This window comes from Varanus komodoensis, unplaced genomic scaffold (assembly GCF_004798865.1).
Source record: "Varanus komodoensis strain SLA01 unplaced genomic scaffold, ASM479886v1 scaffold12, whole genome shotgun sequence".
Taxonomy (NCBI): Eukaryota; Metazoa; Chordata; class Lepidosauria; order Squamata; family Varanidae; genus Varanus; species Varanus komodoensis.
Window position 1 is genome coordinate 26572437 of NW_025335349.1, and position 14771 is coordinate 26587207.

A 14771-nucleotide genomic window follows, 5' to 3' on the forward strand; every position below is an offset into this window, starting at 1 on the left:
CACCACCAAAAAAACTGCAAAATCTACAGTAGGGTAATCTATCATTGATTTGATAATCAAAATTATGAATGATTTTGCATACCTTGGCTCAAATGCAAAGGGGGCTGTAGCCAAGAAATGTGTAGAAGACCAAGACAGGAAAGGGCAGCAATGCAGAAACTAGAAAATATTGAATGTAAGGATGTTTCACTGGAGACCAAGGGCAAGATTATTCACACCGTTGTGTTCCTGATCACTATGCATGGGTGTGAAAGCTGACAGGAAGCAAATGGATGTGTTCAAAACATAGCGCTGGAGGAGAGCTTTGCAAATGCCCTGAACCAGCAGAAAGATGAACAAGTGGGTCCTAGACCAGATCAAGCCAGAACTTTCCCTGGAAGGAAAAATGAAAAAAACAGAGGCTGTCATACTTCAGACACATCATGAGAAGGCAAGACTCCCTGGAGAAGCCCATTCCGGAAAGGCAAAGGCAGAAGAATAAAAGGAAGACCAAACACGACATAGACCAGACCCATAAAGGAAGCCACAGCCTCGAATTTAGAACAGCTAAGCAGGGCAGCTGTCACGAATAGGGCAATTTGGGGGGGGGGGGTCATTCGTTGGGTTGCCGTAAGTCGGAGTCGGCTTGGCGTCGCACAACAAACAACTACAGGATAATACCAGAAATCTACTATTCCTTTAATGCGACGCCGAGCATCGCCCACACAAGTTGTTTCCACCAGGGCATAGTTCCTCCCGGTTAATTCGTTGGTTTCCCAGTTCTTGATACAGGTAAGTGAGAAGGGTGGCCTCACCCTGCAATCCTAACCTAGGACTTGAACTATAGCCTGCCCCGATGACCTTCCATCCCTTAGCCCCCCCCCCCCTTCTCTAGAGCGCAAACGGATCCCGAAGAATTAGGAGATTCATGAAAACTACACATCCCAAAACGCATTGTGGTGTCGCGGTAGACAGGAGTGCGGAGGGGGCGACGGGAAAGCTCTCCCTGGCCTTAAGCAGAATGGTACAGCCCTCTATGACGCCAGGCTGACAGACCACGTGTCGAGAAGACACCGGGTGAACATAGCTTGATGAGACTTAGACATAGAATCGTTCGGTTTAGAAGCCACTTTCTGGACTCCCTCGGGACGGAAGTGGGAGCTGCCCATAGAAAGCAAGGGTGAAATCCGAGATTGTAGCGTAAGAGTTACCTAGCAACAGTGTGCTCCGTCCACCCGCGCTTCTCTAAAGGGAAAACTATTAAGAATTAGTACTCAAGGCAAGAATTCAAGCTGTAACTCTGGATTTGGCCTGTTTGCAAAAGGTTGCTTAAATATGTTTAAAGTCACTTATGTACGTCTATTGTATATAAATCAGTCTCTCCAAACATGTCGGATTGCAACCTCTAGGAAGGTCATAGCCAATTTCTCAACCAAAGAACCCGCAACACGGAGGTAAGTAGGCGATATTTACATTGTAATGTATGGCTCAGTTTAGAAATTGCAAACAGTTTGCACCCGAAATTAGACCGCACGGAGAAGCTCAGAAACCCTACCTGTGCTGCTACCTTTCAGGCAAGACACAGTTATTTCCAAATATTGTTTCAAGTGGGTAGTTTTCTTTTCTGCTCCCGGAGGAGGAGGAAAAGGAACTAGGAAAGTTCCACTTTCAGACTCCTAAATGGCGACTCTTCCCTTTTCTTCTCTCTATGCAAGTCTCGGGCCGGGACATTCTTACTGGACGGAGGGGAAGGAGAAAGAGGCGTTACCACGAGGCGCTCTATTAAAGGGTAGAACCCGGAAGTGAAAACTACCTGCAGCGCGCGCAGCACGATAACAGGACGAGGCGAACCTCGCTGATTAGAGTGAGTGTTTGGCAATGGCGTGCTTTTGATAAGGGTGATGATGTCGTCGGGACTCCACGCAAGCCTTAGGGTAACTGCCTAAGGCTGGCTCTAGACCAGTCTTCCCCAACGTAGTGCTCTCTGGAATTTGAGACTGCAGTGCCTATCATCTCTTACCATCAGCCATGATAGTTGGGGCCGATGAGATCTGTAGTTTAAACTGTCTGGAGTGGAGTGCACCGTGCTAGGGAAAGCTGCTATCTACCTGCATCAGAATGAGACGCAGTGTTCTGCGCCGCTTCGGATTATTGGGCGCTAGGAGATCCGTTCTCTTGTATTAATAAAAATTGGAGGAGGGAGCTTCTAAACGGGATAGCGGTTTAAAGGGTTGTACGGAAATTGGGAGACTTCGATTGAAATCCCTACTCAGCTACGAAACTCCCTGAGTGACCTTGGGCCACTTAACCTATCACAGGATTGCTGTAAAGAAAAGGGCGGGGAGTGGGGCCGCGGGTCTTGTTTGCCACTTTTGAGTTCCTTAAAGGGAAGATAAAATGTCATTTAAAAACGATGACCGAATGTCTCTACGGTATGTAGAAAACCAGAAGTGCACAAAGGTTGCACTAGAACATTTTCTCCGTGTTAGATTAGTTTTCTATTGGAAGATAATTTTTAAGGGGAGCGAGGCACCGTGAGGTCTAGGTTGACATAGGTCACTTCCACGGAGAGGCCTTGAATGCAAGTATGCCCCCCACATGCCTGATTCTGGAGCTGTCTGTAAACGGTCGACCTTGCCTTGAAGGCCCAGAGGCAACCATTCCCTCCTACGAGCAGGTGGGGCACTTCTGCTCATCCCCCCCAGCCAGCTGTTTCATTTTCGCAGCGCACTCTAAGCCCCACTAAAATCAATGAATCTAACTTGCAAATAAACATGGCTACGATTAAGCATAACCTCATTTTTATACTGATGCTGTGCAAGCATTTATCTTGCTATGCAGACCTTAACTAGCTGTTAGGCACCATTCACCCAAAAGATAACAAATTGATTTAAATGGGGAAATTTAAAATATTCAGAAAGTAATGGGAAAAATTCCATGAGAGGTGCCAGAAGAGGGAAGTAATTGAAATAAATAGTCTTGCTCCAGCAAAGCTAACTTAGTTTTGTGCATGTACTTTTAAGTGTATCCATATATTTTTAAAATGTTGCTTGTTGATTTGAGGAATGAACTTGAAAAGTAAGATCCAATCAGGCAGCAAAACCTTGGAGTAAACTTATTAAACTCAGTCTTACTAATGAGTAGAAATTTAGGATTGCATTGTTAGCCTATTTAAGTGCTATTAAGTTACTGCACCACAAAAGACAGTTGGAGAAAGAGGAGCTGCCAACCTGGAATCACTATCAAATCTTGATTTGCCTTCAGCAATAGCTCAGTACTTGTATGTATTGCTATCAAGAGTGTTGGTATTTTAATGTAGCCACATTAAACCACAACATTCATGCATAAAGAGGATATAAAAGTAGGCATTGACACAGGTGAGTTGGGCTGAGGCCTAAAACAGTTTAGTGAGGACTGGATACACTTAGTGGGCACAGAATGGTGAGTATCTTTGGAGAAGGGGGAATGAAATGGACTGTTGTGGAAAAGGACGCAGCTAGCTAGTTGGGATTCCAAACAATACTATCACACAGCGAATCATTTTATTGCAGGCCCTACTTGTGCACTAGAATAGTTTTTATATTTACTTAAAATTATTTTTGCTGTATTAAAACTGGTGTATTCAGGAGTGCACATTAATATGCATGTATATAGAAGGAAAAATTCACCTCCTTCAGTATGTCTATTATAATGTGGCCTACAAGAATTCACACTATAATGTAAGCAGGTAGATGCTTCAAATTACCACCAAAGGTTTAATATCTTCCTTGCTTCACCTCTTTTAAAACTGCTCAGCAGTATAGAGCTGGGAGAACATGTAAACTCACAAGAGGTTTATATGAAGGTGGGGAAGGGAAGACAAGGAAGAGGGAATAAATGTAAATTCAAAAGCCCTTATAATTGCGTAAGATGCTTTTAGTTAATGCAAACAGTGAATTTAGAATGTTTGAACTCTAGTCAGGGAAGCATTAACTGCTAAAAAGAATTCATTTGCAAATAGGCAATGAAACTAACATTAACATTCACACTCTTCTAGTCTTCTACTTTTGCCTGGTCTTTTGAACATCCACAAGGCCCAAAACCCTCCCCATCAATTTGCCCATTTGCCTTTCCAGCCCTAGTAATTATTCACCCCAATTCTCTGAAAAAGTATCGACCTCTTATTTATTAGCATCAGAATCCTTCTCCACCAGAGAAATGAATGTTCATGCTAGGCAGTGTAAAGTTGGGGCAAGTTAATGTGCAATTGAAAATTCCCAAGGTAGAAGATGAGAACTGGAATTGCTTCTGAGGATAGATTCAAGCTTCAACTATTTTTCTAAAATGTGATTTTCTAATAGAACAGGGATTCTCCCAAGAGCAGAGCTTGCTCTTTTTCTGATCCATTCCTTTAATGTACTTTCTTGGGGAGGAACCTCTTGTCCTGTGAGTATTTACTGTAATAGAAATCCTGTGATCAGTTCTTTTGAGTGCTAGCATATGATCAATCATGTGATAAGCATCAAGGTGGCTGGAGTTTTTTTCTTACAGAAATACAGAGACTCAACACACTAAATAAAGATGGGTTGGAAAACCACTGACATTTCTTGCCTATGTAAGCAGGTCAAAGGGCCACTGCACATTTGTGTGGTTTATGATTTCTGAGGATGTTCATAATAGCAAGCACTTCATTGCCAGTGCACATCCTGATATTTTTTGTACATGTATTTTCCTACTTAAAATGGGAAACTGCCTGCATCTTGACCATGTCACTAAATTATTCTGAATGGGGGGCCCCATCTGGAAAGAGACAGCAAACATCTCTTCCTTTTCTCTAAACCAGTTTTAAACCATTGAGAAAGTAAAAAGATCTTATACTACATCAAACATATGCTGGTGTAAGGTAGTGTGGAAAAGATAAGTTTTGAAGGAGCAAGCTAGTAGAAGGAAAAAAACTACAATTCCAAACATGCCTCAGCCAGCATGGGGCATGCTGGGAATCATGGAATAGTAGAGTTGGAAGGAGCCATGAAGGCCATCAGGTCCAACCCCCTGCTGTTGCAGGACACCAGTTTACATCATCCCATTCAGGTGATGGTCTAGTTTCCCCTTGAATGTCTCCAGTGTGGGAGAGCCCACAGCCTCTATAGGCAACTGGTTTCACTGTCATATTCCTCTGACAGAAAACCAGAGGATTACAATTAGTGGGGAATCATTGGGATGGCAATGAGCAGGGTCCCCCAGGGCTCAGTTCTGGGACCAATCCTGTTCAATCTTTTCATCAATGACCTGGAGGAGGGAATGACCAGTCTGATCAAATTCAGACAATACTAAAATGCGGGGGGTGTGGGGTGTGGCTACACCTGAGGAACAGGTACTCCAGATCCAAAAGGATCCGGACAGACTATGGAAGTGGGCTGGGGACAACAGGATGGCGTTCAATGCAGATAAATGCACTTGAGGCATAGGAATGGGCGTCATAAGTACAGGTTAGGGGACAAGTAGCTGGAGAGTAGCACTTGTGAAAAGGATCTCAGGGTGCTAGTCGACTGCAGGCTAAACATGAGCCAGCAGTGTGACGCCGCAGTCAAGAGGGTGAACACCACCCTTGGATGCATAGCCAGAAGCGTAGATTCTAGATTGAGAGAGGTATTACTGCCACTTGTCCCCTAACCCGTACAACTCTGGTGCACTCGCAGCTGGAGTTTTGTGTTCATTTCTGGGCTCCTCAATACAAGAGGGATATAGCAAGGTTGGAATCAGTGCAGCGAAGGGCCACTAGGATGGTGGCTGGTTTGCAGGGTAAGCCATATAAGGAGAGACTGAGGGAGCTGTGTCTTTCCAGCCTTGAGAGGAGGAGACTTAGAGGGGACCTGTTAGCAACATACAGGTATGTGAGGGGGTGCCACGCAGAGGTGGGCATGACCTTTTTTCCCCTGCAGTGGAGGGCAGGACGCATTCCAATGGAGCAAAGCTCAGGGAACCAAGATTTAGCGTGGATGCCAGGAAGCACTTCCTGACAGGAACCCTAGGGTATGGAATGGGCTTCCTTGGGAGGTGGTTGAAGCCCCATTGGTGAGGGTGTTCAAGGATAGGCTGGACATGCACATGGTAGGCATGTCATGAGTGGAGCTGGCTGGAGCCGGGGATCAGACTAGATGGCCAGGGAAACCCTAACCCTCTTCTTACTCACGCTGTTTCTAAGATAAAGATGCTGAAGAGCACTGAGCCTAGGACTGAACCCTGCAGCATCCCACTAGTTACCTCCCTCCAGTGTGAGAAGGGGCTATTGATGAGCATTCTTTGTGTCTGATTTAGCAGCCATTTTTGTACCCACCTAATAGTTTTTCTATCTAGTTTACTTTTTGCTAGTTTGCTTATCAAAATGTTATGGGGGCACTATGTTGAAAGCTTTGCTAAAGTTGGGGTAGAATACGTCCACATTGTTCCCTCTGTCTGGGAGGTAACCTGGTCAAAATATTAAATTAGTCTGACAGGATTTATTTTTGATGTATCTATGTTGGCTTTTATTAATTACTGCATTTTTTTCAGCTGCTTGCAGACTGATTTTTTAGTAAATTTCTCCAGAATTTTTCCAGAGATTGATGTCAGACTAATTGGTCTGTAGTTCCCAGGTTCATTTTTGAAGATGGGGACAACTTTTCCAGTCATCTGGCACTTCTGTTTTCCAAGTTTTATCTAAGATAATAGCCAGTAGTTCTGAGAGTTCCTCCACTAGCCCTTTTATGACTCTGGGATGGGCCCTGGAGATTTGAAAGTGTTTATTCAGTCTAGGAATTCCTTAACCTTTTGTCTGTCAATCTTGGGCTGCCATCTCTCACATTCAGCTTGTACTTCCTCATTGTTGTAGATTTTCTTGCCATGTGTTTCTAGTCTTTCTTTGTGGCCTGGACCTGCTTCCATCTCCTGTACATGTTTTTTCTTTCAGGTTGTCACTTTTCGTGGAGCCATGCGAGCTTCCTCTTCTACACTTTTTTCTTGTTGGAATTGTTTGTAGTTGTGCTTGAAGAATCTTTTTCAAGCTTTCCTGCTCCTCTTGGACTCCCTTTTCTCTGAAGAGTTGAGTTGCCATGGCACCTCGCTTATAATTTTTTCTAAGTTTGTTAAGTTTTCTAAGTTGGATTTATTGAAGTCCAGAGTATGTATGCTACAGGTAACCTTTGTCTCCTTTATAGCTGAGAAGGTCACTTGAATTTTCAACTATATTCACAAGGTCACTTTCCTCCAGAAGTTCCGTGGCTGCTACTTTGTCCACTAGGTCATCCCTGTTAGTATTAAGTTGAGGATGGCTGATCCTCTTGTTCCTTCCTTCTTCCCTCTACCTTCTGCTGGAGGAAGCTGTCAGCAGATGAGTGTTTTCAAGAATGACGTAGTCAAGTTTCTTTTCAAAGGTTACATTCTTGTCCTCTTTTTGACTGGGTGGTCAGTAATAGAGGCCAATCATTTTTTAATTTGTTTGCTCCTTTTAAATTAAGCCATTTGCTTTCCACGGGATTACTAAGTTCCTCTTCTTGTATTTCTGTGACTTTGCAGGGACTTTGCACTTTTTTTCTATCTTAACATGCACAGGGTCATGTCTTAGCTGGGTTTCAAGTTGGATCAGCCTCAGCTGATGCATCTGTGATGCTGTCAGACAATACTCCCTTCACTATTGCATGGTAGTCTTTCCCTTCTTGGTGCCTTCTAGGTATGCTTAGTTACAGTAGCCATCATAGCTGAGAAGATGGGAGTTACACTCCAGCATATCTGAAGAGCACTAAATTGGGGAAGGCTAAATGGTTATTGTACGGGTATACACATGTTGTTTTTATAATTGCCGTGAGGTGTTGTTAGTTATTGGCTTTTGTAGACTTAAATAGTGATTCAGTTTTTTGCCTTCTCCACAGCAGTAATGGTTTCTGCAAAGCAGTTGGCTGATTTTGGCTACAAGGCATTTTCAAGCTCCATGATACTCCTTACACTATATGGTGGCTACCTCTGTAGTGTCAGAGGATATAGGCATTTTCTGAACAAGCAAGCACTGAAGCAACTTGAACAGCAAGAGATGAACACAGCAGCTGTTAAGGACTGAACAGAATCCCAATCTCCCTCCATAGGATGTTTAATGAACATGGCACCAATACACTGCAGCAGATACTCCTATCAAAAGTGCAGCTCTGCAGATCTCACCACAAAGCGAGGGCATTGTGAACTGTGATGTTTAAAAAGATGGAAACACCTGTGGAATTCTGTAGCCATTAAATATCTTGCTTGCAGCTTCTCTCCTGGTTTCTGTAAATAGGAACTGATAATGGTATATACCCCTAAAAGATGTGTTCACAAAATGCTTTATATTTTTATGTCCTCCTGACCATTTAAAGGAGAAAAAAACTAAGTAGGATGAATACTTATTGCTTCAGAGATCAGCAGGACTGGAAGGGGCAAAATGGCTGCAAGAGTTGTGCAGTTAGTTTACTATTAGTAGTGTCCATATCTAAACTGCTACTGCTTTTAGCTGCCTGACCCTCAGATAAAAGGGAGTGACAGCAAGAGGTAAGCAAGAGGAAAGAAGAACTATATTCAAGGTTGCTTCCTGACTCTCCTGCCCTCCAGCTAAAAAGGACATGTCAAGTGATCGAAGGAGAATGCTTGAGGACAGTAAAAGAAAAGCATTTGTGGCTGGCTTATTTAGAGTCTAGCACATGTCCTGTTGCCTGGGCATAAGGCAGGGCTGATCTAGGAGAATGGAAAGTGAGGTTGGCCCTGCCTTCTTCAGGTGGGAAGGGTAATCCTAAAGGATCTAGAATGCCATCCTTACTTTTCCAAGGAATGCCATCAATACTTTTAGTATTTTTGAAGCACTGTTACCTACGTAGCAAGCAATATTTATGCAATGATTAAACTTTGTTGAAGAAATTGGAGCATTATGTTGGAAAGCTAGCCATTCCTGTATTATGACCTTGAGGAAGACAGTACAGTGGTACCTCGGCTCACGAACGCCTCAGTTCACAACCAAATCAGGTTGCGAACAAAAATTCCATAAAATTTTTTACTCAGGTCGTGAAGTCCACATTGAGTGGCAAGCGCGATTGCAGCCATCTCCCCACTCGGGGGGGGGGGGGAGATGGCCGAGTTTTTGCCCGTCTTTCCTGCATGAGCGTGTCCGTGACTGCGCCTGTCTTTCCTGTAGGAGCACAACCATGATCCCAGCCATCCCCCCCCTCCCCAAGTGCGCCCGCGATCGCACCCCTCTCCCTTCCCCGAGTGCACCAGGATGACGGCCCCATGCAGGGATGACAGGTGAGATCGTGGTTGTGCTGGGGGGCGGGAAGATGGCCGCACTCATGCTCAGGGTGAGGGGGGGAGATGGCCATGATCTTTGTTGTTCTTTGTCACTTTGCTTTACATTTTTCTGATTTAAAAACAGTTACAGAACAGATTAACCTTATTTACACTGAACCTTATGGGGAAATTTAACTTGGCTCACAACCAATTTGGATCATGATCAGAGTCCTGGAACGGATTAAGTTAATGAGCCAAGGTACCACTGTATTTTCCCTTCTGGATTCTGCCTGGAAGCAGGCAGAAGTGGGGGCACCCAAACTGACAACCAACTAGATGTTATGTTAAATACAAAGTTGCTTGGTATTTGATAGAATCTGCCCCATTGTCATGACAATGTTCCTCCATTTGCCAATAGTGGCGCACAGGTGGGGAAACAATGCTGTAACAGGAGAAGTGTTTGCATTAGATGTTACAGAGTTGGTAGGAATTAGATGCATGTGGCTTGGTCCTAAGGCTTACCAGCATCTATATTTCAATCTACTAACCTTAAGTGGGTCACATCTTATTCTTATTTCTTTGGCATGAATCAAGGAAAGGCTGTGAAAATTTTGCATCTATCTCTTAACTGCCATGTTAAAATTCCACTATACTCATACTTCTGTTCTAAATGCCAAAGCATCGAAATATGTAAATTACTGTTAGATATCCTTTGCTATCTAGCTGTATTTCCAATTTGGGCATTTTGAGTAATAAATAAAAAGATGCCTGAAATGATTGGCTGTAGATAAATTTTTTCATCAAAGAACTATGAATAGAAAAGACTAAAATTTTGCATGCATTTTGATCAAAAAAAGTACAACACTCAGTTGACTATTCAGAGATGGAGAGCCATTTCTTCTGAATAAGGGTTGTGATCCAAGAACAGTTGGAACCACTGTAACAATATTATAAAAGGGTAAGTAACAGTTTGAGTCAATTTCTCAAAAAACTACACATTCAAGTCCAAAAGTCATGCTTTGAAACATGAAATGTGACATTGAGAGCCATCACATATTTCAGTGGCCCCATGTGTTCCTTGGGAGTATACCAGGCTATTGAAGTCCTACAGAAGCTCAATTTATGAAAGTCAGCACCTCTATGTGAATGCTGAATATAGTTCATATTAATATAAGACCTTCAATAGGATCAGATCAACAGCAATGCCTACTGAACTAATGTCATTAATAGACACCCATTTTATGCCATGTTCAAATTGCCAGTTCATCATCTCAATCCTGTACTACTGGCAATGGTTAACACATTAGCATAATATAAGCCCCAAATTCAGATGATTGTCCTCAGTAAAGCATAATTCACAGAGTCTATTCTTCAAGCAGTGTTTTTAATCACAGAGTAAACAATAGTATAAAATGATAATAATTCAGGGAATTTTCAAAGTCCTGGTCATGACAACACTTGGCTGTCTTCCATCTACCCTGAAGTACCATTGAGTAAAAAGGGGAGGAGGAGAGAACCAGAAAGTACGTGCAGAAACCTCTCCATCCCAGGGGTATCGCACCACGAGACTCTAAATCAGATGCAGCACTCTTGCTTCTTTCTGAAAATACAGAGTTGTCAACTTGCCTCTATTGGATCATCCATGTCTGTCATCTTAGTTCACAAATCTATCCACCTCTTTCTGTAATTCCTATATAACTTCAATCCATAGAATTTGTAAGAAAAGTGGATGGTTTTAGGATCACAATGACGACTCTGGAGATGCTACTCCACTTAAAAAAACAAAAAACAAAAAGAAATGAATGCCAGCTTTGTTTCTCACTCTGATCCCCCCCTAAAAAAAAAAGGCATAAAATTTTATTTACTATTGCAATGCCATGTGCTAATAAACACATCCTTCAGTCAGAACATTTCGGTAACAACCACCAGGTTGCTACATCACTCATGGCACAGCCCAGGACATCATTTTGGACCTTTCTGAGAAGAGCATGGAATCTCTCAAAGCAGACAAGACCATGTTGTCCAAAAATCCCAGAGAGCAGTTAGAACCTGTTTGAAACCAGGGCCTCAGCCCAAATGTGCTTCCTCTTAAGCTTCAACCAATTAAAATACAACAAACCATGACCCACCCCCGCCCGCCCGCCCGCCTGCCCGCCCACACACACACACACACACACACGCACGCACGCAGATTCAGTCAAACACTCTATGAAATACAAAATGCTTATCTTTAAGGGTGAAACTGGAAACAGCATTTGCACTAGTAAGCTTGATCCCTTCTGTACAAAATTGCACTCTGCCAGTTTCAGATTTGCTGGAGAATTTGGGGCCAAAGGGGCAGTTCGATTAAAGGTTTCTTGGGACTGAGGAGTGGACAAATCTAAACACTTGAATACAAGTCTGTATTTGCTGAAGACTGCCCTGCTCCCGATTCTTACTCCTCTTCTGCCCACTGCTCACTAGTTACATGACCATTAATTCGATTGGCATCACTGCTTGAAGAGCTAAGAATTCCTTTTCTATTGTTTGAAGTCACATCTTCCTCTTCAGAGCTACTTTCCACATCACTGCGCTCATCTTTTGCTACCTGAAAGAAGCAAATTAAGTTGATCACAAATAGACATTTTTCTGAGAGGTAGTTAAGCACCTATTTATTATAGTATCCATTTCTATATCTCATTCATTTAAACAGTATAGCTTATATAATTAAGTTCTGCGAATGCTTCTGTAGAAAGGCAAGTTTGCACCGAGATGTGAAAACATGTAGTGGGAGACTCCATATGAGATGATGTTGCTACTTTTAAAATTCTTTTTGGATCACCCTAATATCTTGAAGTGAAAAGGGAAAATAATATTCATTATACATTTCCATTCTCCACAGAAATCTATAAAAGGATCATTTCCCAGCCTTTTCATTTTTGAAAAATGTCAACGATGACCAGAAATCAAGATTAAGGCATTACAAACAATGAAAACCAACCTTCAAAGAAGAAAAGTGATTGTTAAAAAATGAACACTCCAACATGCTAAAATGACTACTTGAATAAAAATATGATAAGGATACTTTTAAGTTGCTTAAGGAGGTAGCAAAATAACAATAAAGTAGAGCAGACAGATGGATTTCCCAAGGCAGGCAGTTCCACAACCTGTTTGCTAAGAGCACCCCAGACAAAGCCAGCACAGAGAAGCACCTGTCCAACAGATCTCAAAGGACTGGCAGTGTTGTTTGGGAGGAAATGGTCTCAATGTAGTACCCTGCAGTAGCCCTGTTTGCTACCCTTCTGGTCTACCCAGAAATTCTGAGTGGAAAGAAGTAATCATGAACAAGGAAGGAAGACTGCCAGGAGGCTCAGTTCCAGTTTTGAAAGTTGCCCTTTTCTGGTTCCAATGAATCACGACTAGAACAAGCCCCCCATCTCAATGTGTGAGAGCTGCACTTGATTGGCAAGGGCCTTACCACTGACACTGGCATGCTGTTTCTCCCCACTTCACTTTCCTGGTTGCACAATGGAGTCCCTGGCTCCTATAGTAGCACAACTCATGAAATATCTCTCCCTTTGAAAACATGAGTGCAATCAAGTTTGGCATGGTCAAGGGTGCCCTCTGTCTTCTCCATATTACAGTGGTACCTTGGCTCATGAACTTAATCCGTTCCACGACTCTGGCTGCGACCCATAAGGTTCAATGTAAATAAGGTTAATCTGTTTTGACCCCTACAAACGTGGTCGCGAGATGATTTTGGTCATAAGCCAAGTCAAATTTCCCCATAAGGTTTAGTGTAAATTAAGGTTAATCTGTTCTGTAAATATCTTTTTAATCTCAAAAATTTAAAACAAAGTAACAACAAAGTAACACAATACAGTAGAGAACACTAACCTAGGTGGGGGGGGGGGTTATTGTTTGGAGGGAGAGTCCAAATGATAATTGTGCGATTGTGGTGGGGGGGCTGAGGGAGATGGCCGCGAGCGTGCTCGTGCAGGGAAGACAGGCACAATCATGGTCGTCACCTGATGTGGAGTTTGCAACCTGAGGCAATTTTTTTCTGAAATTTCTGTTCATGATCCGATTTGGTCATGAACTGAGGTGTTTGTGAGCCGAGGTACCACTGTACACCCACTCCACCCTAAGATACTCAGTATCAAGAACAGAAAGAAGCAGGCAGCCTGCCATTTTTCTCCTTTATGTCTTTCTCCTCTCCTGTATTAAATAACGGCCACAGAAGCAGGATGGTATTGCAGGCCATCTTTGCATGCAAGGTGGCAGGACATAAAGCAGGCAGAGAGGGATTCATTCACCGAACGTCTCTCAGCTCCTCAAATAAAATGCAGGTAGCTTTAGAATGCAACTCACTCTAAGGAGTAATCATTAAAACTTAAGAATATCTGATGCAACTTTACTACAGCCAACTCTCACATGACAAAAAAAATGCACATTTAAGCATGCATTGCATGTACATGGACAAATCAGAACTAATGTGCATTATGTGGAACATGGAAAAGGAACTGCACATTTACACACACACACAAACTGGGATGGAGAGGTTAAACATTTAAGAGAATCAAATTAAGTGAAGTTCTTCTACAAGTAGCAAGTTTGTAGGTTTAAGAAGACCTTACATTTAAGGAGATCTGGAAGGACAGGATGAATGAAATGTTAGTTTAATTGACTCCTTACTCATCCTTATTGGTGAAAAAGAAGTTGTTTCTACCTCAAAAGTTTCTACACTGTCCTTTTACTGATTAACTGAACTTGGTTTAAAAAAAGCCAAAAACTGCTTAACAATTTTATTTGATGGGGCAAAAATACTCAGGGAAGCTAGAACATTGCAGTTATTTCAAATCGGAAAATACATTATGAGTCTGCCAAAAACCGCTAGTTGGTAGCTAGGTTCCATCATGATGATAGATGGAATAAGCAACTGTATAGATGATATCTTGCCTCACATGAAGTAAACAGAATTGATGGTATCAGTCATATCAATTTTGAAAAAGACTGGCTTTAAACACCAACTTTAAGCATATATGGAGGGAAAGTCGCTCAATATATGATTTGCAAAAGTGCTGAATGATTGTATTAGGCTATTAAATTACCTCACCTTCATAACCTATAAAGTGCGGTTTGGAAATTTGTTATTAGTAGCAAAAGCAGGTAGTGCAAAGTAATTGAAATTTTAGTTTCTAGTATGAGTATGGATGAGAAATGCCTTGAGGGAAGCTGAAATGGACAAGCCAAATGGTTTGATATCTGTGAGAAGAAATAATAATAGCTGAGCCTTTAGTTTGATTCTGGAATTACCTCTGTACTCATCCTTCTACAGAAAACTATTTCTTCTGTTTGGTGATTAAGAGTATGGCCCACAGAAGACTGCTTTATTTATAATTAATTGTATTTATTTACATTTTCATGTATTTAGAACAAAAAAATAAAATACGGACATGGGCATTTATTTCATTGCCAGAGGCGGTTCCTGATCAATTTGACACCATGCTGTTCTTGATTTAGTACTCCCAAAGACATAATGCAAAAAGGCA

At 42.3% G+C, this 14771-nt stretch overlaps 2 protein-coding genes across 8 annotated transcripts in view; one reads left to right on the top strand and one right to left on the bottom strand.

Annotated features, from left to right (window-relative positions):
- The first annotated feature begins 1735 nt into the window (after positions 1 to 1735).
- On the top strand, positions 1736 to 8234 carry LOC123019260 (cytochrome c oxidase assembly protein COX14). Of its 5 annotated transcripts, none has more exons than XM_044422014.1 (2): positions 1736 to 1843; positions 7866 to 8234. In XM_044422014.1, the coding sequence occupies exon 2, from the start codon at positions 7871 to 7873 to the stop codon at positions 8048 to 8050; it is 180 nt and encodes a 59-aa protein (XP_044277949.1). In that variant the 5' UTR covers positions 1736 to 1843; positions 7866 to 7870; the 3' UTR covers positions 8051 to 8234. The 5 variants fall into 5 exon arrangements, with proteins under 5 accessions (XP_044277949.1, XP_044277950.1, XP_044277951.1 ...); XM_044422015.1 differs by having other exon boundaries at positions 1759 to 1843; positions 7869 to 8234; XM_044422016.1 differs by lacking the exon at positions 1736 to 1843 and adding an exon at positions 6728 to 7038.
- Positions 8235 to 10605: 2371 nt separating this feature from the next.
- The window catches only part of CERS5 (ceramide synthase 5), a 62651-nt gene continuing 58485 nt past the window's right edge, over positions 10606 to 14771 (bottom strand). For all 3 annotated transcript variants that reach the window (XM_044422020.1, XM_044422019.1, XM_044422021.1), the window contains one exon: positions 10606 to 11827. In XM_044422020.1, coding sequence (XP_044277955.1) covers positions 11675 to 11827 — 153 coding nt within the window. In that variant the 3' untranslated portion in view covers positions 10606 to 11674. The remainder of the gene's footprint in view (positions 11828 to 14771) is intronic.

Coding starts and splice junctions, on each gene's coding strand:
- LOC123019260 (XM_044422014.1), top strand. CDS start 7,871: ATGGTTTCTGCAAAGCAGTTGGCTGATTTTGGCTACAAGGCATTTTCA.